Genomic DNA, 21859 nt, shown 5'->3' on the forward strand with positions numbered 1-21859 from the left:
TGTACTAAAAGTGTTGTCCTCAGTTACCCTGAGTTGTGCAAGTTAAACGTACATAAGCCCAGGACATTTCATGTCTACCGTGCAATTCCCAACTCCTGTGCCACGAGAGATGTGATGATAAAAATATCAGAATAACAAAACGGATACGAGTGAACTCGTGTCATTCAGGGTGCTGACTTACTGCCCAAAAAAGTGGTGTTTGAATCACTTCCTCAGCTGTGTGTGAGTTGCAGAAGAAGTTGATCTCCTTCAGACGAAGAAAAGTTTCTCGGCTACCATCTGACACGAATCAGGAAAGGTAATCATTTAAATATGACGACATTAACATTTATTTCTACGATAATGCATGCATCCACACGACAATGTTGATGTCAACTGTACAAGTATGTGGGTCATTGCATGCTTAATCACGCAGTAATTGGGAGTGGCTCAGTGTGCGTATCGATTAGCTATACGTTTCAGAAAATAGGCCCGATGTCTTCAAAATTGGCGAAAATATAGAAAGAAAACGTATTTTGTGAGGCTAGAACCATGAATTTTGAATCTAAAGGAAGTGCTCTATTGTAGTCTAGTCCTCAAAACCTCAAAGGTCTATTGAATGTACCTGGTTATGTTAATTGAACACCAGGAGTGTTCACTTTACGCGTTGTTTTTATTAAGTTAACACGGTGACATTTGCCGTGTCAGTTCATGTGACCATTTATTACACATGTGATACTATGTTGCTCACTCACGAAGGAAACGAAAGTGTCTCTATTGTTCTTGACACAAAAGAGCACTTTTGAGCCCTGTAATTTCTTCTGTAGGTATTTGCGTCAGCTGCACCTGATTCTAATAAATAACTGCTTGATAAACATGGTAGAGTTAGGGTAGTTCAAACTAGAGTTGGAGCTAAAACCTTTAGTAAAGTAAATAGTCTGATATTAGGGCTGTAGAAATAAGGAATATTTATATAAAATAGTGGTCCATGGAAATCTGACTAGTGGGCCTGGAGAGATTTGAGGGATGGTCTTTAGTAATCATTGATAGTTTGCAGCAGCAGTTGTGTCCTTAAACCTATTGCAAAATGTCTCACCACTTCCTCTGTCAGAATGGCTTCCTCTTTATCAATGTGTGTGTGTGCATGTTCGTATGCACATGAGTGTCTTCGCCCTCGTGTAAAGATTTAGGAGCGTCAGTATGTCACATTAGTTCTGATGTGTTCTGAACCAGATAATCTCTGATGCTCGGGAACACTGACTGTGAAAGATGAAGGTGAACAATTCATATTATTCAAACGTGCTGTGTGCGAGTAAATCCCTGGGGTGGATGAGTGCTTATCAAATGAGCCTGGAATTGTACACAAAGATGAATGTTGCAAATCCCATGGGCTGCCACAAAATCATTAGCCTCAGTTTATAGACACTGGCCTAGTGTATCTACAGTGTGTGTGGGTGGGTGGGTGGGTGGGTGTGTGTGGGTGTGTGTGTGTGTGTGGGTGTGTGTGTGAAACTAAGCTCAGAGCTACAGGTTATGTATGCGTTCCTGAGCTATGATTGACCAGATTATGGTAGTGCCAGAATGGACCTATGTAATATAAGCCAGAGACTCTTTGTAGACTGTACAGATGTCATATTCTACAGTAAATGTTCTCAAACAATATTTAAACTGTCTGGAGACAGGTGTGTTTTTCTTGTGTTGTAATGGTGTGTGTGTTTGTTTGTATTGGGATGTGTGTGTGTGTGTGTGTTAGAGAAAGTGAGTGACAACATGTTGTTTATGTGTGTGAGTGTGCGTGGTGGAGACTGCTTCTATGTGCCTGTGATCTCAGACTTGTGCCCGTGGCCACCTGTATCTGGACTGCTGAAGGTGGCGGCTGTCACCAGCAGGTCCTGGAAGATCACTACGCCAATCACACACCTCCCAGGCCTGTCATAGTTACTGGGTGGCATTCCCGAGGTGAAACTCTGACATTACTCAGAAACTGGCAACTTCCCTGAGGGTTACTTTCTCTCTGGTGTTGAGAAACCCTAAGAGGGAAATCTGGCTGTCTGGCTGGTCATTTGAACTGGGTTTAAAATAGGTTTTATGTTGGTTTTGTCTGTCACTCATTGCTGATATTTTGTACTGTGAGATGTTTAGATTAAATGTTGGAGGGTGATAAGGTAGAGGTGTTCACTGTTCAGCACTAAGCAAAGCATTCAAACAAGCACAGCCCCTATGTTCCTCGTTAACCCTTTGCTCTGCTTTTGACAGGAAGTGCAAACCTCACATCCTGTTTGCACACCAGCATGCATGCTCTGTTTCACAGAAAAGATAATCACATGATGCCGATATATAGCCCTGCTATATGTCATCTAGTCTCCGTAGAGAGACTGGTATTTGCCTCAGACTACTATACGTATCTCGGATCCTCTGTAATTTAGACACAGACTGACTGACCTGTTTGGCTACTTGCTAAAATGACACACATATATATCTCATCTTAGCAAGTCAATTGTCAAGTACGTGTGTCCTGTATTTTAAAGTAATGGTGGCATTGTGTACTCTCGCTCTCTTTTTCCTTCTCTCTCCCCCCTCTCTCTCCCTCACTCCCTCTCTTGCTCTCTCTCTCTCTCTCTCTCACTCGATCACTCTCTCTCTCTCTCTCTCTCTAACTTGATCTCTCTCTCTCTCTCTCTCTCTCTCCCTCACTCCCTCTCTTGCTCTCTCTCTCTGGCTTTCCCCTCCCCCACTCTCTCTCTCTCTCTCTCTCTGTCTCTCTCTCTCTCTCTCTCTCTCTCTCTTTTCCACACCCACCTCACAATGGCCAATAGTGAAATATGTTAGTTAAATGCATCAGCCACATTCTTGTGTGCAAGCCAGTAACTATTAGTATGCCAACAATAATATAATGTCACACAAATTGCTTACAGTTGCTTACATTATTATTATTATCATCCTAATCATCCATAGAGATAAACAACAAATGACACACATTACACTCTCTCTCTCTCTCTCTCTCTCTCTCTCTCTCTCTCTCTCTCTCTCTCTCTCTCTCTCTCACTCGATCACTCTCTCTCTCTCTCTAACTTGATCTCTCTCTCTCTCTCTCTCTCTCTCTCTCTCTCTCTCTCTCTCTCTCTCTGTGTCTCTCTCTCACACACACACAAACCCAGCCAAGGGATATAAGATCAGTGTGGCGGTACCGGCCAGACTCCCAGACAGCCTTCATTTATCAAACCCCTTGTGCCTGTGGGACACACAAAAAGGCCGCCCTCGGGACCGGCAAAACCACTGGATTTAACAGTGATTCATAGAATTATATTACGGTGTTCTTCACAGATGAAGCTACTCAATTAGTTTGAATTGTCATAACAAACCACGCAACTAGAATAGTCGAGGGCTAGTGATGGGGGAGGGGGCCAGGTTGAGAGTAATGGGGAGGGGAGGAGGCTGAGGGTGTGTGCATGTGTCGTGTGGTATCTCAGATATGTTCCAGAGAGGTGTACCACGCCTAGATGACACCCAGGTCACACATATGTGGATGTGTCATTGGGTTGGCAGTTATCATTGTTTTATTACACAAAGAATGCATTGTCTGCATCACTGGGTACAAGGTGCGTCTGTGTCTGTGTTGGGTACACAGACAGATGTTCAGTAAATGGATGTGTGTACGGTATGCATATCAGTGCAAGGACAGGGATGCTCCCTTATTCAGCAAAACATTCTGCAAGGGCATGAGAGAAGGGAGCGAATGACGAAACTAAGGAAAAGGAAGCAAAACAACAAGTGTGCGAAGAAGAAATGGGAGAAGAGACGAGAAGAGAGCGGAGGAGACATGTCAGTCAGGGTGTGGCCTGTAGAGGAGAGAGAGCAGGAAGAGGATGGGGGGGGGACGGTTAGGAAGACAATGATGGAGAGAACACTGTGCACGACAGTGCCAGGAGATAAGGTTGGATTCAAGGCTAAATGAATGGGTGCAGAGAGGAAAGGGGGAATAGGGAACCTCCGTAATAAGGTTTAGAGATATCTTCACAGTGAGACATAAAACTGTTCTGAAAAAGGGGACACGAAAGAGAAAAAGAATGGAGGCGGTTTGTGGAAGGAAAACGGTGCCAGACGGAGCGAGAGAGAAGGACGGGAGAGAGTGTCGCCTGTGTGCAGAAGGTGTGCTAATATAGAGCATGGGGAGGAGAGGGGAGGGAGGGGAGGGGAGGGGAGGGGAGGAGAAGGGAGGGGAGCGGAGCGGAGCGGAGGAGGATGAGCTCATTGCAGTCTCTGGGTTGATGACTGGGAGGGGAGGGAGGGAGGGAGGGAGGGGGGGAGGGAGGGAGGGAAAGAGGGATGCACAGGGGTCTGCTACTCGCCTCTGAATTTATCTAGTGTATGCACACACGATTACTGCATACAGCAAGACTAGCATCTCCAACTAGCCTTTCTAACTAGCATCTCTAGCTAATATAGCTAATTGGCATTTGTAACTAGTATCTCTCACCAGAATCTCTAGCTAGCATTTTTAACTAGCCTTTCTTAACTAGCTTCCTTAACTAGCACCTCTCACAAGCACCTGTCACTGCCGGCAGCATTATGGGTAGCATTCTAGCATGAGCTACCTTAACATGTATCCTCCTTCAGACCGCCTTCTTTCCATCTCAGCCCCTCAGAACAGTTCCCTGCTACAGCATAGTGTCTCAGGCAACTAACAGTCTGTAGACAAGACTTTCTTCTTCTCGCCCTCTCTCTCTCTCTCTCTCTCTCTCTCTCTCTCTCTCTCTCTCTTCTCTCTCTCTCGCTCTCTCTCTCTCTGTCTCTCAGTCGAGTGCACACACACTCTCTTTTGCTCTCATACACACGCTACATCCCTCTCTCATCATCCCCACCCACACCCAGGGATTCTCTCTCTCTCTCTTCTTATCTCTTTTCTCCCTTTCTCTCTTGCTGTTTATCCCTCACATTCTCCGGGGTCTTTGGCAGGTGAACAGATGAATGCTTGAGTCTTCTATTTTTTTAAAGACTCTTTCGGATACTGTAGAATTGAACCCATTGTGCTCTCTGGTACTCTCTTGCTACCTGTGGAGGCTCCTGGTTCTTCCCCAGTCTGCCAAACACGTGCAGCCCCAGTCCCAGGCACCATGCTGGGCTTGGATGTGTGTGAGTTTGGGGGTCAGGTTCTGGAGCTTCTCTGGCTTACCATGTGCTACAGAGGTGAGCGTACAATCTTTTCAAATGTAATATTTATCATGTGTGTGTGTGTTGAAGAGAGAGAGAGCATGTGTGATTATATATGTAAGACTCAGCATAATATGTTAACTTAACCGGTCTTACCAGACCAGTGTTCTGATATTGTGGCATCCTACATGGAATCTGTAGTGTACAGTACTGTATGCATGGATTATCAAACCATACTTGTCTGATCTAGTGTAAGTCTTCTGCAAAATTTGAATCTACTTGGCGAATAAAGCTGATTTTGATTCTGATTCTGAAAACAGAAAATACATTTACTTTCAAACTAAAACACACTTGCCTTCAGAACACATGGTGTCTGTAGTCTAATGTGTGTAAAGTGCATTTCAAGTGTGTTTGTCTCTGCCCATAGTGGTGTGGACATTTTTATGTCAGATGTGATAGGGTGCTAAGACAAGCCAAAGGTGGCCTAATCAGTACCTATTGATCACACGTTTGTTTGTGTGTGTGTGTGTGCCTGCACACGTGTGTGTGAGGGAGTGAAGGAGGGAGGGAGGGAGGGAGGGAGGGAGGGAGGGAGGGAGGGAGGGAGGGAGGGAGGGAGGGAAGGAGGGAAGGAGGGAAGGAGGGAAGGAGGGAAGGAGGGAAGGAGGGAAGGAGGGAAGGGAGGAAGGAAGGAAGGATTGGGTTTGTGTATGTGTATGTGTATGTGTATGTGTATGTGTATGTGTATGTGTGTCGTAGTGGTTCAAACTACATGTCTCATGTCAAGTGGAATCACGCCTGTTCCTCCACTCTCCTGGTTCTGTGCCAGTATTAGTGTATGTGTGTGTCTGTATAGGGAGAACTCTGTATGCCCCTTCTGCCTCCATGATGTCACCATATTCACCATCCGACAGCGCCTCCCTTCACACCACTGACTGGGCATCAGACACAGATAAACACCCTTTCCTCCCATAGAAGGATATCTGTGGTTTTTTCCCTCCAATGAATCTTGTCATCCTATTTATCTGCCAATTGTGTGTGTGTGTGTTTTCGTGCGTGTGTATGTGTGGATGCCAGGGGCACAGCATTAGCCGATACAGAGGCAGCAGACACTGCAGTAGCGCTGAGCAGGTTACAGATGGTGGAACAGCCCTGGGGTTCCCTCTCACACACAGGTGTGTGTGTGTGTGTGTGTGTGCAATACAGGGAGAGTCAGATAGACTGAGAGCGGGGTTTTCCTTTGAACCTATTATAACATGAGGAGAGGATGGAGAGAGGGGGATGGGACGGAGGGGAGGGAGGGAGGGACTGATGAAGCGGGGAGAGAGGTGAGAGAAGAGCAAGACCAGGTGTTGCCCCACCTGGCTTTGGATGAAGGAGCAAGCCAAGAGATCCTCCTCTGTGTCTTCTGGTGTGTGTTGGGGTGTGCATGTGTATGTGTTTGTGCATGCTTAGGTGTGTGTGGGGATGTGTTTGTGTGTGCTTGTGTTGCATGCATGCATGCGTGTGTGTGTGTGTGTGTCTGCTGGAGGCTGTGTGCACAGAAAGACCTTTCTGGTTGAAGGCTCATGGTTAGGTGTCAGTCACCACATAGTTGACAGTGACACCGTCACTTTCTCCTTCCCTCCCTACTTTCTCCCTCTCTCTCTTCTTCTTCTCCTTCATCTTCCCTCCACCACCACCTTCACCTCCCTCCCTCTGTCCTTTTCCCCCACTCCTCCAGTCATGGTGGTGCGGTGATGGATGACAGTGTGCCGGAGACCAGACACATGTTAGGCTGAGTAAATCAATGAGATGCCATGTTTCCCCACCGAAACCTCTCCAAGGCTGACGGGTGTGTGTATGTGTGTGTGTCACGTGTGTGTGTGTGTGTGTGTGTGTGTGTGTGTTTGTGTTTCTATGACACTCACTCAAACAAACAATTATTAAAAAAATGATCTAACGGATGCAATTGTGAATGATCTATTCTGCCATTCGTGCTCCATTTTACACATAGATACACACACCCTCCCACACACACACACACATGGCTGTTACTGTAGGAAGGGCTCGTTAATATTTGCAGTTTTTAATGATGCACCATTAAATTAGTTAAAGTGTGTTTGTTTGTGGGTGATTCTAAATGAGCTCATTATGGTGCTGACAGGATTTGTGATTCACGACCAGTCAGTTTAATAGTGTGTGTGTCTGTGTGTGTGTGTGTGTGTGTGTGTGTGTGTGTGTGGAGGGGAAGGGGGTGTGTGTGTGTGTGTGTGTGATATGTCGGCTTGGTTCACACGGGTAGTTAGCTAAATGGATCACTTCTAAGTTGTTGAATAACAATCCAATTGACTGTGTGTACGAGACAACCCCTGGCTGATTCCACAGACGGCTCCCTGAGCTGTGCTGTGCTGTGCTGTGCTGAGCTGTGCATAGTGTTGTTCCCAGTGTGAGTAAAGGCTTTAGACTGCTGCCTCTTCTGACTCCTTCCTGAGGCTTCTCTTCACTGAAGGACATGATCTGAACTGAAGTTACAGGAAGTCGATAAAGTCACTTCCTTTAGACATTCCTCCGGGCTGAAAACAGGCACGCTGTCACTCCACCCAACTGTATTAGACGTGATGAGGGACTGCTAAAGATGACAGGATTTGGACAATCTGTGTGAAGTATCCCTTTAAACTGTCAACAAGCATATTTTCGGATTTTTGGGGGTTTCTCGCATCCATTAGAACAGTGTGAGGAGTTAATTTGATTGGTCAGCAGTACTCTGATCCTGGAGATGGGGGGTGTGGCCTGAGCCCTGCTCAGGAATCTGTGTACTCCACAGCCTTTGATGTGGAAATGACTCCAAGTCAATAATTGATGAGGTTGTATCAATTTCCAGCCCAGGCCTAGGTTAATTGTGTGTGCTTGTGTGTGTTTGTGTGTGTGTGCGTGCATTCTAGTCTGTATGTGTGTCATATACTGTAACTAGTACTATATATTCCAATGCTCTGCATGTAAAGCAAAGCGTTTGTTCCAATAGCTTTTACATCAACATTTGTGGTGTAATTTGCGGCCACGCCTTTTTTTTGTAATCGAATGTAATTCATCTGTATATCAGGTTTAATGCCTCATAAGGCTTATCTTGTACCCTGTAGTTAAAAATGTTTCCCATTTATGTGATTATGTTCATCCGTCAGTTCATGTCTGTGTGCATCTTGTGTTCAGTGTGATCCTGTCTACTGAGAGATACTCTAACTGGGTGATGTCATCCCAGACACAGTTGGGGTAACCATGGTGACAGGGAGCGCTGCACGTTCAGCCCTGGTGGGGGTTGAGAAGCTGTAAATAACAGAGACACTTTTCAAACACGCGTCCACACACACACAAGCACGAACACATACACAAGCACAAGTATGCACAAGTATGCACAAGTACACACATGCACACACCTACACAATCATACACACATATGAACACATACAGGCACACATATGTAACTCTCTCTCACAAGCACACACACACACACACACACACACGCACACACACAGACACACACAAGCCTATTACCTAGTTATCTATTCTCCATGGGATGTTCAAACCCCACATGTACATTTGACATCTAGACAGGTTGGAGAAAGGATGTAATCGTTTTACTTTTGTATGTCTGTTTGTGTGTGTGTGTGTGTGTGTGTGTCTGTGTGTGTTTCTATGTGTGTGCATCTTGGCTAATGAACCAGTCACCCAGCTCAAGTCGGCTGTGTCTGTGTATTGTGAGCAGCAGCTAAGCTATTACTCACACTGTCAGGAAGCCTCAGGACCACCCTGGCTGCTGTGTCGTTTATATGACAACAGTGTGGAGACCCTCTACTGTCTGCCTGCCTTGCCCATCCCTACATCTGCCTGTGTGCTGGGTGTAGCCGCGTGAAGGAACAGCATGGGAGGCTTAGTCCAGGGACCCCACATGGTCGTATAACTACTGAGACAGTGATGCAGCTTTGTTACGATGTTGGATGTTCATTTACTGGACGCTCGAGCGCCCACACACATTCACTTACGCACATGGCACGCGCACGCACGGGCACAGGGAGAACGGATGGGTGGGTGTATCAGAAGGAGATGGAAGAGGGGGATAACTGGGTTACAGAGACACGGCTGATCTGCAGATTGGAGAGGAGAGGAGTGGGGATGCAAAGAGAAGATGGGAGAGGAGAGGGGAGGGGAGTGGTGGGGAGGAGGAGGAGAAAAGAGGAGAGGGGGAAGAGTGGGGGGCGGGAGGAGAACATGTAAGGAGAGGAGGAGGAGGAGGGAAGAGGGGAAGGGGGAGAGGATGGTGATATTACAGGGAGAGATACGTAGGCAGGGAAACATAAATCTGTAAATGCACAAACGCCAGTAAATGAATAAACGGTAGAAGGAAAAACATATATGAAATTGAGAGCGATTGAGCAATCGAGGAAGTCGGGGCACACACGCTTTGCTATTCGCTGTGTGGTTATACGAGTCTGTGTATGTGTTTAGATATGAGGCTGATAAGCAGTAGAGTGTTTCATGTTGGTTTCTGTCTCGTGTCTTCTGCAGGTCTGATGGCTGACAAGGAGGAGAAGCCTGTTGGGGAAGAGGAAGACGAGACGGACCTCAACTACACGCCGCCTGCCCAGAAGACCCTGCATGAGATCCAGGAACTGGACAAGGATGATGAGAGCCTGAACAAATACAAACAAACCCTGCTGGGGGCTGGGCCTGTGGTGGCCGGTTAGTCAGTCAGTGTGTGTGTGTGTGTGTGTGTGTGTGTGTTTGTGTGTGACAGTGCATGCATGCAATAGAGATCAGTGATCTCCATGATACATGCAGTAAACATTACAGTATCCCAGTATCATCATGACATTTCTAAGCCATTTTATTGTGCGATGTGGTGTGTAGGTTGTGTGCGTGTGTGTTTAGTGTGTATGTGACTGGGAGCTGAGTATCGTTTACCTTCTGATAGAATTGCTATGATTCACTCTGGTATATATTGTTACTGCAGCTTTAATAATAGCTCTCACTCAATATAACGACCCGGAGCATAAGACCACAGTCAGCTCCTGATAGCACACACACACACACACACACACACTCAGAATGCCTGCAGAACTGCTTGCCTCAGCTCGTCCTATACAAAACTACCGACAGCTTAAGGAGCCTTCGGTATTACTGGTTCTCCTCTCAAATTCTCTGTTCTCTCTCAGCCACACAAGATCTAACCTCCCCAACTATGCTGCCTTCATAAGATCTAATCTCCTCCCATACCCTCAAAAACATCTAGAGCCCCCAACTCGGTTACCCTCACATGATCCAACCTCCTCAACTGTGCCCTCTCTGCTGACACCCACACACACACACACACACACACACACACACACACGCACGCACGCACGCACGCACGCACACACACACACTGACCTACAGACACCATGTCAGCCACAGAACCACTGACCTACCCTACTCCTGATAGTGCTCCATGAGAAGCGAGTTGTGCTTCAGTAGGATCATGGTCAGGTGTCATGGTGGTGCTTCTGAACAGAGCTTGGTGGATGGTGGACAGAAGACACATTGCTGTCTTTGCTGAAAGCCTGTCTTCTGTTTTCTCTGTCAGAAACATGAGTGTGACTCAAACCCAGAGGGGAGCTGAACACTGCTTCCAAACATGCCCGCTCATTTACATCAATGTCCTGAAGGACAAGCAAGCAACACGGGAGGGAAAAATAAACAACAATTGGTGTTTGTTTTATTTCATGTTTATTTGTGTGTGTGTGTGTGTGTTTATGCTTGTGTGTGTGTGTGTCCAGCCAAACAAACAGAGATATAATTTTGTTTATATGGCTGTCTTTCTCTCTCCTTTGCAGACCCCACCATTCCTAATGTCCAGGTGACCAGACTCACCCTCATGTGCGATCAAGCCCCTGGACCAATCACCATGGACCTGGCAGGTACAGAGAAACCTCCTTCTCCACCTCTATCGCTTCTTCTTCTTTTCTGTCTCTCTCCACCTCCACCTTTCCCTCCTGAACCTAGGGACTAGACTAGACTCCATCCCTCCATCTCTCAACCGTAACTGTATCACCTTTCTAGCATCATCTTTCTGTTTCTCTTTTTCTGCCGCAATTTGTGTTTCTTCTTTTTTTCGCTTACAACTGTGACAAGTCAAAAATGTATCACAATCCTTTTTGTGGTGGTATGTGTATGTTTACTCCTGTAAAGACTTATGCACGTCTCTGCGTCATGCCTCTCTCATGTGTATGCGTGTGGGTGCGCCTGTAGTGTGTGAGTGTGTATGTATGTGTGTGTGTACCTTGTGTGTGTGTGTTCCTCTTGTGTATGTGTGTCTGTGTGTGTGCGCCTCTTGTGTGTGGTGCTTACTGGGCACTATTGAGAGACCCCCAGGGAAAAAAGGGACACAGCGTAGGAGGCAGTCAAGGTGGGGGCTGGGGGGGGATGTGTATGCTTGTGTGTGTGTGTGTGTGTGTATCAGGGGGCGGCTGTGCATGGCAATCAGTTGTCGACGCCCCTGGCTGCAGAGAGATGATGTCATACTCTCCAAGGATTCAGAGCTGTATACAGCAAAGAGCAGGAGATCAATCTTTGTGTTGATTGCCGGTGTGTGTGCGCGCGTGTGTGGTCTTCACCTGTGGATAACTAATCAGGTAATGGGAAAGCACATGTTTTCCTTGTTATCTCAAAATAGTGAGATAGTGGAGCTTACATGGCTGTTTACTTGTTTGAGAACCCCCTACTCAAACACACACACACACACACACACAGAGACTAGCGAGACTACTGGTAAAGGTCACCCAGTTGCTAGGCAATAGTGACCATCACGGTCTCCAGTCCATCTGAGAGCATGTGAGAAACAGAGATGGCTATTTGTGGATTTCTACTTAACGCTACAAGTCTCGAGGGCAGAAGCTTGAGGCTTGGCGGCTGGACACTGGGATTCGGCAGAAGGGCCCAGGAGGGAGGGTCCAGGAGGGAGGGCCCAGGAGCTAGGGAGCACTTAAGGGGCTACTGTTTAGAGTGGTATGGGAGCTAGAGATTTATTCTACATTCTGGCAATGAGAACTAAGAGGTGACTGTAGTTTAGGGAACTTTGCAGTTTTGACATTCATGTTGACAGGAAGTGAGTGTTTTTTTTACTCAGGAAAATGTTTCTTATACAGGGAGGTTTTGTGCTTCCTTCCTAAACTAACACTCGCTGTGTTACTTGACTGGAAAGCTGAAGGTATTGTGTTCTAGAGTAAGGTGTTTTGGAATGTAGACTTTCTCTGTAAACAAAATGTGATGTTTCATGGCAGTCTAGCCTTTGCGTTGCGTTGTGTTGAACCTGTTCCTGTTAAACTTCCTGTTGACGTAAAAGGAATGTGAGGCAGTAGCGTTCTAGAGTGCACAGTAAGGAAGTTGCACAAATGAGTACCCAGAATTGAAGAAGAAGAAAAGGAGGGAAGTGCTCCCAGGATCCAAAAGTGAATCTTTTACTTCCTGTAGCAATCCCAATCCAAGTGTGCTGTGCTGTTCTACTGAACACGCCTTGACACCTCCATCCACCCTGCCTCTCTGGAAACCTGGTATGTTTGCAATTTGCCACACCTCCATCCCCAGTCAAGTATGCTGAGGTAGGACTTGTTTCATCCTGCAACCAGTGATAGGAGTTTGTCAAGGGGAGACAAAAAACACAACATGTAGTTTCTTTCAACCCCCTTGGATGGTTGATTCCTGCAGTGCAGGGCCAGACCTGGAATACTGTATTCCTGCAGTGCAGTGCAGGGCCAGACATGGAATACTGTATTCCTGCAGTGCAGTGCAGTGCAGGGCCAGACCTGGAATACTCTATTCCTGCAGTGCAGTGCAGGGCCAGACCTGGAATACTTTATTCCTGCAGTGCAGTGCAGGGCCAGACCTGGAATACTCTATTCCTGCAGTGCAGTGCAGGGCCAGACCTGGAATACTCTTTCCTGCAGTGCAGTGCAGTGCCAGACCTGGAATACTGTATTCCTGCAGTGCAGTGCAGGGCCAGACCTGGAATACAGTATTCCAGTCAGACATCACAGCCGGCTCCAGTCTTAAATGGGATTTCCATTTGTGGGGGAATGCATTAGATACCCAACACAGCCCGCTAATAACATACTGACCCTAGTAATGAGTGATAATGCACTATGCTAGTGTGTGTGTATGTGTGTGTGTATGTATGACAGAGAGAGTGTATGAGAGAAAGAGAGACAAAGGCTGTGGGTCAGATTGCTGAGCGGTTAGGGAGTCAGGCTATTAATCAGAAGGTTGCCGGTTCAACTGACGTTGTGTCCTTGGGCAAGGCACTTCACCCTACTTGCCTCGGGGAGAATGTCCCTGTACTTACTGTAAGTCGCTCTGGACAAGAGCGTCTGCTAAATGACTACATGTAAATGAAATGTATGTATGTGAGAGAGAAAGAGAAAGATTAAGAAATTGTGTTTGGTATGTGAGTGATTGCGTGCACTCTGCTGGTTTGGAAGTCTTAAGGTGAGGAGCAAGACAAAGCTACAGAGTGGTGAACACCTGCTTCAAGATCCCAGGAGTGTCTCTGCTCAGGATCTCTGCTCTGTACAACAGACACCTGGTCAGAAAGGCCACCTCCATCTTGGGCCGACCTATTTCACCCCTGGCACCAGGAGTTCCACCCTCTGCCCCCTAGTAGGAGGTCCAGGGTCCCTGGGCTCAGGAGCTCCAGAGCTCAAGGTTCCTTCATTCCTAAGCCCATAGCTGCCATCAATCATGAACTATCCACCTCCTATGGTTTCACTTGGTAATCCTCTGACTTTTTGCACTTTTTTTATTCATTGCACTTGCAAACATGTTGTCTATAGGGTTTTTTCTGGTTTCATGTATAGTTTTTTTTAATGCTGCACCACAATTGCTCCCCGGGGACAATAAAGATTGATTGAAATCCTCTTGTGGATTTCATGCTCACTTCTCTTCTATAACTCAGAGCCATGAGACAGTAGGCCTTCACTTCCTCCTATACACCTGTCTTATCAGTCCGAGACCTCAGTACCTCACTGCTCTGCTGTCAAAGCTGACCTATTTATGGCCTTTGTTCTTCCAATATAAACAACAAACCACACTCCTCTTTGGTGGATTGGAATACACACATAAATAACTTGTCTTTGTCAGAGCAGAGGAGCCGTGTAAATCAGAAGCACCATGGATGTCACAAAACAAAACATCCATATAAGAAAATATTGCATCTGTATAACAGCCTGACGTGTAAATAAAACTGTACAGGACATCTCTTAGTCTTGTCCGTGACATCCTGATCGTAGTCTGGTCCAGCAGCTCAGCCTGGACCAGACTCAACTTTTTAGTCGTTTTGTAGCTCAGTAATATTTTCGCTTTACCCACAAAGATACAACGGTGACTAAAAGCTAGCACCCTTCCAACCTCTCCCTCTTCTACTCCTCATTTTCTCCCCTCCTTTTCCATTCTTCCACTTGGATGGTGCCTAGAAACAAGGTTGTATGGTAACCAAAACCAGACAAATCTTTTAAAACCTCCAAGTTGCGCGGTGCTTTATCGACTACCCCTCCACAGAGGAGGAAGAGATTAGCCTGTAGAAAGGAGCAACAAAGGAAAGGGAGAGCTGGAGGGATGCATACTGAGTGGGATGCTCCCATGCTGGATATCTCTGGCTGGAGTGTGTGTGTGTGTGTGTGTGTGTGCGTGCGCGTGTGAAACTGTGCGCTTTAAGAGAACAGGTAGACTTTCACTGTTGACCCAATTCCTCGTCTCAGACAGTGAGAAACACTCTCCAGGGAATCAATGTCTCCTCTTGTCTCCGTCTCTCTGGGGAGGAGGGCGAGAAGAGGAGGATGGAAAGGAAATCAAAGGGGGATAGAGGAGGGATGGAGAAGACAAAAGGAAAGGGAGATTTGGCGTGTTTCGAATGAGAAGGCTTAGATAGAGGCACAGTGATGGAGCACGCCATCTCTTCTGTGTCTTCCTTCAGTTTACGTTTTCTCTCTCTCACTTCCCTTCCTCCACCCTTCAATACTATTAGTGCGGTCCATTCCATTCACTTCATTTCTTATCCCTCCATCATCCCTTCTCTGCATCCTTCCTTCTGTCTCTCTCTTCTCTCATTCCTGTGTGCATTATAAAGCACTTAGAGCTGATGGAGGTTTATAAAGGAAGACATAAACTGATTACTCAACGATTACTGGGCGTTAACAGCAGTCCGAAGGCTTTTTCTGTGAACCCACTGAACTGCAGGCAAACAGAATATGCCCTTCTACCATAGACTGATTTTCCCCACATCGTTGAATGTGTCCCTGTAGCTGACCTAGGTCCTAATGTGTTCTCTCTGCAGGCGACCTGGAAGCCCTTAAAAAGCAGACCTTCACCTTGAAGGAGGGAGTGGACTACAGGGTCAAGATCCATTTCAAGGTGAGAGAGGAGAGGCGTTAGGGTCAAATTAAATCAGTATAGGACGGGCACCTTGGTTTAGTTTAGTTTTGTTGTGTTGTTTACTTGGTGCTGTTGTTATTGTGACACTCGAACAGTATTCATTTCCTGTGTTCCTGTTTCCTGGCTGTTTCAATGTCATGTTGACTGCATACACATGTAAACACTCAGTTTTCCCATGCCTCTCACATCGGCCATCTAAATATAGACCCTCTTCACCATAAGTGAAAAATAGAAAGGCAAATATACAAGAGTGTACCCAGTACCCAGAAAGTGCGAGGGCTGTATTGGTAATTTGGGGAACATTCTGAATGAGAACATTATGTTGACAGGATGCTGCCTGGAAAATCTCTTTTAAACAATGACCATTTGAAAGGTTTTTCTATCAGATGTCTAGTGCTAGAAGAGATCCAAGATCTGTGTGTGTGGGTTTATGTGTGTGTTTGGGGTTTGTGGTGTGTATGTATTTGTGTGTGTGTGTGCTTGCTTTGGCATTAGTAGAATAGGAGGGGCTCAAGGGGCTTGGCCATGAAGGGAAGAGAGATGTGCTAAGAATAATCAAACGTATTCAAGCCTACATCCCAGTAATTTACCAAAGACCCAGACTCCTATCCCAGTTTGACTCACCCCAGACCCACACTCACATCCCATTTAAACTCAGAATCTGCTGTGTTATGAGGACACCTGGTGGTGAGGCAGTGTAATGAGCGAGAGACTGGCTTTCTTCCTGCCATGTCTCATTGCCCTAGCATCGTGAAAATATGGACGTATACAAATAAAAGTTTCTTGTGTCATCAATATGAATGTTAGACCTCAATGCAAACTGAAATATCTCTTCAAAGTCCATCTGAATAACTCTTAGTAGCTTTAATGAGCCACAGATTTAAAAAAAACACAAAACACAAAGGTCACTTTCATAACTGAAGTGTCTATTATTTTCTTCCATCAGGTCAACAGAGACATTGTGGCTGGCCTGAAGTATATCCATCTGACCTATAGGAAAGGACTGAGAGGTAAGAGAGCCATCACCACAAACAGTTGGGGAAGGTGTATACGTTTTCGATTCACACAGTAGCCCACATATAGATATACTGAAGACGTTATACACTGCATCACTCCCTCTTCCGTGCAGTACTTATCAGTTTCGCTATCATGCATATGAAACCTGGGTGTGGATGAAGTGACGGAGCCGCCATTTTGTGTCTCGCAGTGGACAAGGCAGTCTACATGGTTGGCAGCTACGGGCCGCGGGTGGAGGAGCATGAGTTCATGACCCCTGTGGAGGAGGCACCCAAGGGTATGATGGTCCGGGGGAGCTACCACATCAAGTCCTGCTTCACAGATGATGACAAGACAGACCATCTGTCCTGGGAGTGGAATCTGGCCATCAAGAAGGAGTGGAACGAGTAAAGGGAGAAGAGGTTGTTCTCCTGCTCCAACTCTCCTCCTCCCCCCATCCCTGTCTCCATCCTCTATCTTTTCTTTATTCAGCTCTTCTGTCCCCCTCTCCCATCCCTCTCCTCGTTCCTGTTTTTCTCTTCTCTGTCTTCCAGAGATCATCACTCTCCTGCCGCCCTTACAGCAACAGACAGAGAGAGGGATGACCAGTGTTGAAACAGAAAGTTGGTTAGTCAAGGAAGTCTGAGTGAAAGATCTGTAAACTTGTTGTCCCCACGAAGTGAGACAGACATGATTTAAGTGGGTTTTGTGCATACATTATGAATCATGAGTAAACCTATACTGATCACAGGTCATATGCCAGACTGTGTTCTTTGCACCTGTATTCTCAGGCCAGTCCCTGTTTTCGAGTAGACTATAACCTCCACTGTGCATACTAGTTACTACCCTGAGTGTATTCTTAGAGTGCAACATCCTTCAGTCTCTTTGAGGTCCTCTGTGCTTTGTTGCTGTTATTAATTATACTTGGTGTCAAAGAAAAGATTTAAAGGCTGCATGGAGGAGATATTATGTGGAGGAAGATTGGAGTTTGAGTCACTTGTTTTTTAACTTGCTCTTAATCAATTTGCTTTACTGCTGGTGCTTGATTGTCAATCTGCTTGATCTTGACATCCCTTTGCTTTCATTCTCAGTATTGTGTAAGTTGCTTCTGAAAAGATAAGCAAATTACAATGCTTCATCCAGCAGAACCTTTTTTGTACACATCCTCAAATTAGAACTTGTACGAATAGTCAGGGAAAGAAAACTGCTTTGTCAAAATGTGTTCTGAAACTTTTGTGAATGGGATGTATAGAATGAGACGCATGCTCTATTGTATTTGATTTTGTAAGGTATGTGAAAATGAAAAACCATTCTGTGATTATGGCTCTGTCTTGACAAAATAAATCATAATCTTAAATAAATAATAATTATATTGAACTTTGTGGGGTAGTGTAACACAAGTGAATAATAGTGTAACATGCGTAAAAACAAGAAAGAATAAGAAATTCAATTAATTTAATTCCTCCCCCCAAGTCAAAATGTTCTATACCATGGTGTAAAATTTGGATATAATCGTATCTTTGATGCAGACCATTTTCTTGAATTCCCATCTAATCAAAATGGCTGTTAAAGATAAATAATTGTACTATTGGCTTGTTGAATGTTGCATGTGGTCTGATTCTCTCCTTTTTTACAATTAAACTGTAAAATACTTACTGTGATTTTGAGAGGAAATAGCAAACATGTCCATTTAGATGGTTGCCAGAAAACGAAAAATATTTACAGGGATTTTTTAAAGGCATTGTCAAATTAAACTGCTTAGTGAGTGTATCTGTGTTGGACCTTTGATGCAGCACATGATGTGGCCTCTGCTGCATCCTCCAAACGTTTGTGTCCTATTTGTTCAAGCATCCTGTATCTTTTAATAAAGATGGTTTGAGCAGCCACTCTGTGTTTGAGCTATTGTTTTGCTTGACAGTGGTTCTAAGTAACTCCCAAGTAACATGGTGCTGTAAGGGTATTTTACAGATGAGCGCAGGTAACTTAGATAAACCAAGAAAAGGAGCAGCATGGAAAGTTTCCCACGCATGATGGCTAAATACAGCAACAGAGGTGTGACCCAAACCTGGTTTTACCTGCTCTTATCTACTGCTGGTGCCACCTGTACGTTTCTCATGGCCCACACAAACACATAGTATTTTACTTAGCAAATCCTGTGAACATAGGCATTCATTATTTTGCTGTATTCTTACATTATGATCTCCTATAAAGAGTGGTATGGACGATATTGCACGTCAGACTACAAAGGATCAGCATTCAATATATGTGAACAAAGCTAATGGAATAAACTCAAAATATGTGTGGGAACCTAAAAGAAAGTTATTAAATTGGCCCTGTTGTACAGGAACAATCCAGAGCAGTTAGTTAGAAAAGTACATTTTATGTTTCATTTATTCGTTCAAAATTACAACATCGATTCAGCATCTGGCTATTGAGCAATACATTTGTGTCAATAAATATGGTTCAATTTCAGATTTGTATCAGTTGTCCCCCGCCCCCTCCAGTGACCTGATTGAGAGCCATGTGTTTATATACTGCAGGTCCTCAGGACCCTAACAGGACTGTGGTGCTCGTATCACACTGGAGTCCACTGGGGTAGGTACAGCACAGTGAGTCTCTGTATACACCTTACAAAGGACTGTCTCAACAGACTGCAACCAAGGGAGACTGAACCATGACAACCAGGTAGCTATCCTCTTTTATAAGGTAACACAGGACCATTCATGCCTAACTATACTGATAAATATACCCTTAAGTATCATGAAAAACATATTGACGTGGGAATCTTAGTTGTTATGCTCACAGCATGTCTCAAAGTATGTCTCACAGGTGTCAGTGTCTATGTACAAAGAGGCATTTTGAAAAGGATTCTGTAGTCTGTGAGGCCTGTAAAGGTTGACTGATTCCCTTGAAGATCATTTAAGCAGTGCTTGTCACTAGAGTGCGATAAAGCCTAGCTTAATCACAGCGTTCAAGCTCTGGGTCCGTAAACACCTCTGCTCTGTCATCACCGATTACAGCACAGGAGATCCACTCAAACCTTGAAAAACGTAATGAGAGAAACATGTCATGTTGTTTCAGTTAATGTCCTGTTCAAGTAAAAGAACATATTCGAAAAAGAAACTGTTAAAGTCGTGGAATGTCATAGAGTAATACTACACTTCCTAGCATCCTGACAAGTGTAGGATTTTGGTCCACGCCCAATCCACAAACCAAGAGGTGATACATAAACAGACCCAAAACCCCTCTCTTGAGCACTGAGATGAAGCATTTTTTACTTGACACTTTACATTTGGCCTTTGACAGATATTCAAGCATTAGAACCTAAAATGGTTTCACTCTGACCTATGACCTTTGACACCCAGGATGCATCTGGTGTGTGTGGCGGGGCTGTTCCTGACCCTGCTGGCGCTGGGGGGCTCTCTGCGTCTGGGAGCCTTCAACATCAAGTCCTTTGGAGACAAAAAGGCCTCCAACACAACTCTCATGGACATCATCAGCACAGTGAGTCGCTGTCCATATATCCCTCAGTAAAACCAGTAGACACACAGATTTAGCTATATAAACCCCTGTCCAGCAGAGGGAACTGTAGATCACAGTTTCTGTCTTGTCGCAGATCATTCACCGCTATGACATCATCCTGATCCAAGAGGTCAGAGACACTGACCTGTCAGCCACCAACATACTGATGCAGCATGTCAACAAGTAAGATAATACACACTCCTCAACCAAACCTGACCACTTTAATTAACCACAATTCCCTTTAGGAGTGGGTGTTTTTTTCCCTTTTTGTTGAGTGGGTGACTGATGGACAGGGCTACTGTATTTGTTGTTCTGTGTGTCTGTACTCCTTTCAAGGGGCCCGTCTCCATACAAGTATCAACACATCGTCAGTGAGCCACTGGGACGCAGCACCTACACTGAGAGATACCTCTATCTCTACAGGTACACACACACACACACACACACACACACAAACACAGATTCTACAAGGAGACTTCTACCTTTGCAGGTACACACATACACACACACACACACTTACGAACACACACACACACACAAACACAGATTCTACAAGAAGACTTCAACCTCTGCAGGTACACACACACGGACACAGTGCTAGAAAGCACACTGTTCTGTGTTTTGCTCCAGACAGGATTTGGTGTCTGTGGCTAAGAACTACACCTACGATGACGGGTGTGAACCATGTGGAACCGACAGCTTCATAAGGGAACCCTTCGTTGTCATGTTTTCCTCCAAATACACAGGTAAAGTATTGGAGAGGTGACCGGAGAGTAAGAAGGACAAATCGAATGGTAGTACATGTTTTGGTCTACATGTGTTGTTTCAATCAACCTTTCTCCTCTTTCCCTCCAGCCGTGGAGAACTTTGTCCTGATTCCCCAACACACTTCTCCAGACTTTGCCTTACAGGAGGTGGATGCTCTGTACGACGTTGCTGCTGATGTCCGAGTCCGCTGGAACACCAATGTGAATACACACTAGCCCACCTGCTATTCGAATACATGTCATCATGGTAGAACTTCATGTAAATACAGTATATACTGTATACGTTATAAGTAATAACTCTCAATCAATAAGTACAAATATATAGGGTAAACATAACGTGGATCAACAGCTGAGGACGATGCTGCCTCTCCTCTCTGTTCCTGTTGCAGGATATTATTCTGCTGGGAGACTTCAACGCTGGCTGCAGTTATGTCACGAGCTCGGAATGGGTGAAGATACGCCTCTTCACAGACAAGAGCTACCACTGGCTGATCACGAATGATGTAGACACCACTGTGTCAAACACCGTCTGTCCCTACGACAGGTAGAGCGAAACAAACACCTAACACTTGTAAAACACACACATTCTATCGATTATTTAGACCTGTTTGTTGTTGCTGTTTCTCCTCTGGGTGAGCAGGATAGTAGCCACCACAGACATGATGAGAGGACTGGCCACAGGTTCGGCTCAGGTGTTTAACTACATGGAGGCCCTGAAGCTGAGTCACAGCCTGGTAAGACCCACACACACCCCCAGGAAACCTGACACTTGACTCTTCATTGAAAAGAATGTGCTGAGTCATGTTTGGAATTTATTCTTAAAATCTCAAACTGAAGGTCTGGTTTTCTGTCTCTGTCCCTCAGGCACTTGGGGTCAGTGACCATTACCCAGTGGAAGTAGAAATGATTGGGCCTGGGCCTGCTGTCTGAATTCAGAAACTCTAAAGCAGCAATAAAAATGGTCTAAACCAATCATTTGGCTTTGTGTGACCTTTGCAGACAATATTCTG

General features: G+C 45.4%; 2 protein-coding genes across 3 annotated transcripts; both read left to right on the top strand.

Annotated features, from left to right (window-relative positions):
* The first annotated feature begins 41 nt into the window (after window positions 1-41).
* Window positions 42-18446, top strand: arhgdig (Rho GDP dissociation inhibitor (GDI) gamma). Of its 2 annotated transcripts, none has more exons than XM_084677890.1 (6): window positions 42-298; window positions 9673-9846; window positions 10977-11060; window positions 15467-15543; window positions 16511-16574; window positions 16772-18446. In XM_084677890.1, exons 2-6 carry the CDS (start codon window positions 9678-9680, stop codon window positions 16969-16971), a joined length of 594 nt encoding a protein of 197 aa, XP_084534016.1. In that variant the 5' UTR covers window positions 42-298; window positions 9673-9677; the 3' UTR covers window positions 16972-18446. The 2 variants fall into 2 exon arrangements, with proteins under 2 accessions (XP_084534016.1, XP_084534014.1); XM_084677888.1 differs by lacking the exon at window positions 42-298 and adding an exon at window positions 4832-5166.
* Window positions 18447-19132: 686 nt separating this feature from the next.
* Window positions 19133-21818, top strand: dnase1 (deoxyribonuclease I). The gene is made up of 9 exons (XM_084677794.1): window positions 19133-19245; window positions 19926-20064; window positions 20177-20265; window positions 20419-20505; window positions 20713-20828; window positions 20938-21050; window positions 21239-21393; window positions 21490-21583; window positions 21714-21818. The coding sequence occupies exons 1-9, from the start codon at window positions 19235-19237 to the stop codon at window positions 21777-21779; spliced, it is 870 nt and encodes a 289-aa protein (XP_084533920.1). The 5' UTR covers window positions 19133-19234; the 3' UTR covers window positions 21780-21818.
* Window positions 21819-21859: the final 41 nt, after the last annotated feature.

The sequence above is a fragment of the Hypomesus nipponensis genome, chromosome 17 (assembly GCF_054491055.1).
Source record: "Hypomesus nipponensis isolate SF chromosome 17, ASM5449105v1, whole genome shotgun sequence".
Classification (NCBI taxonomy): Eukaryota; Metazoa; Chordata; class Actinopteri; order Osmeriformes; family Osmeridae; genus Hypomesus; species Hypomesus nipponensis.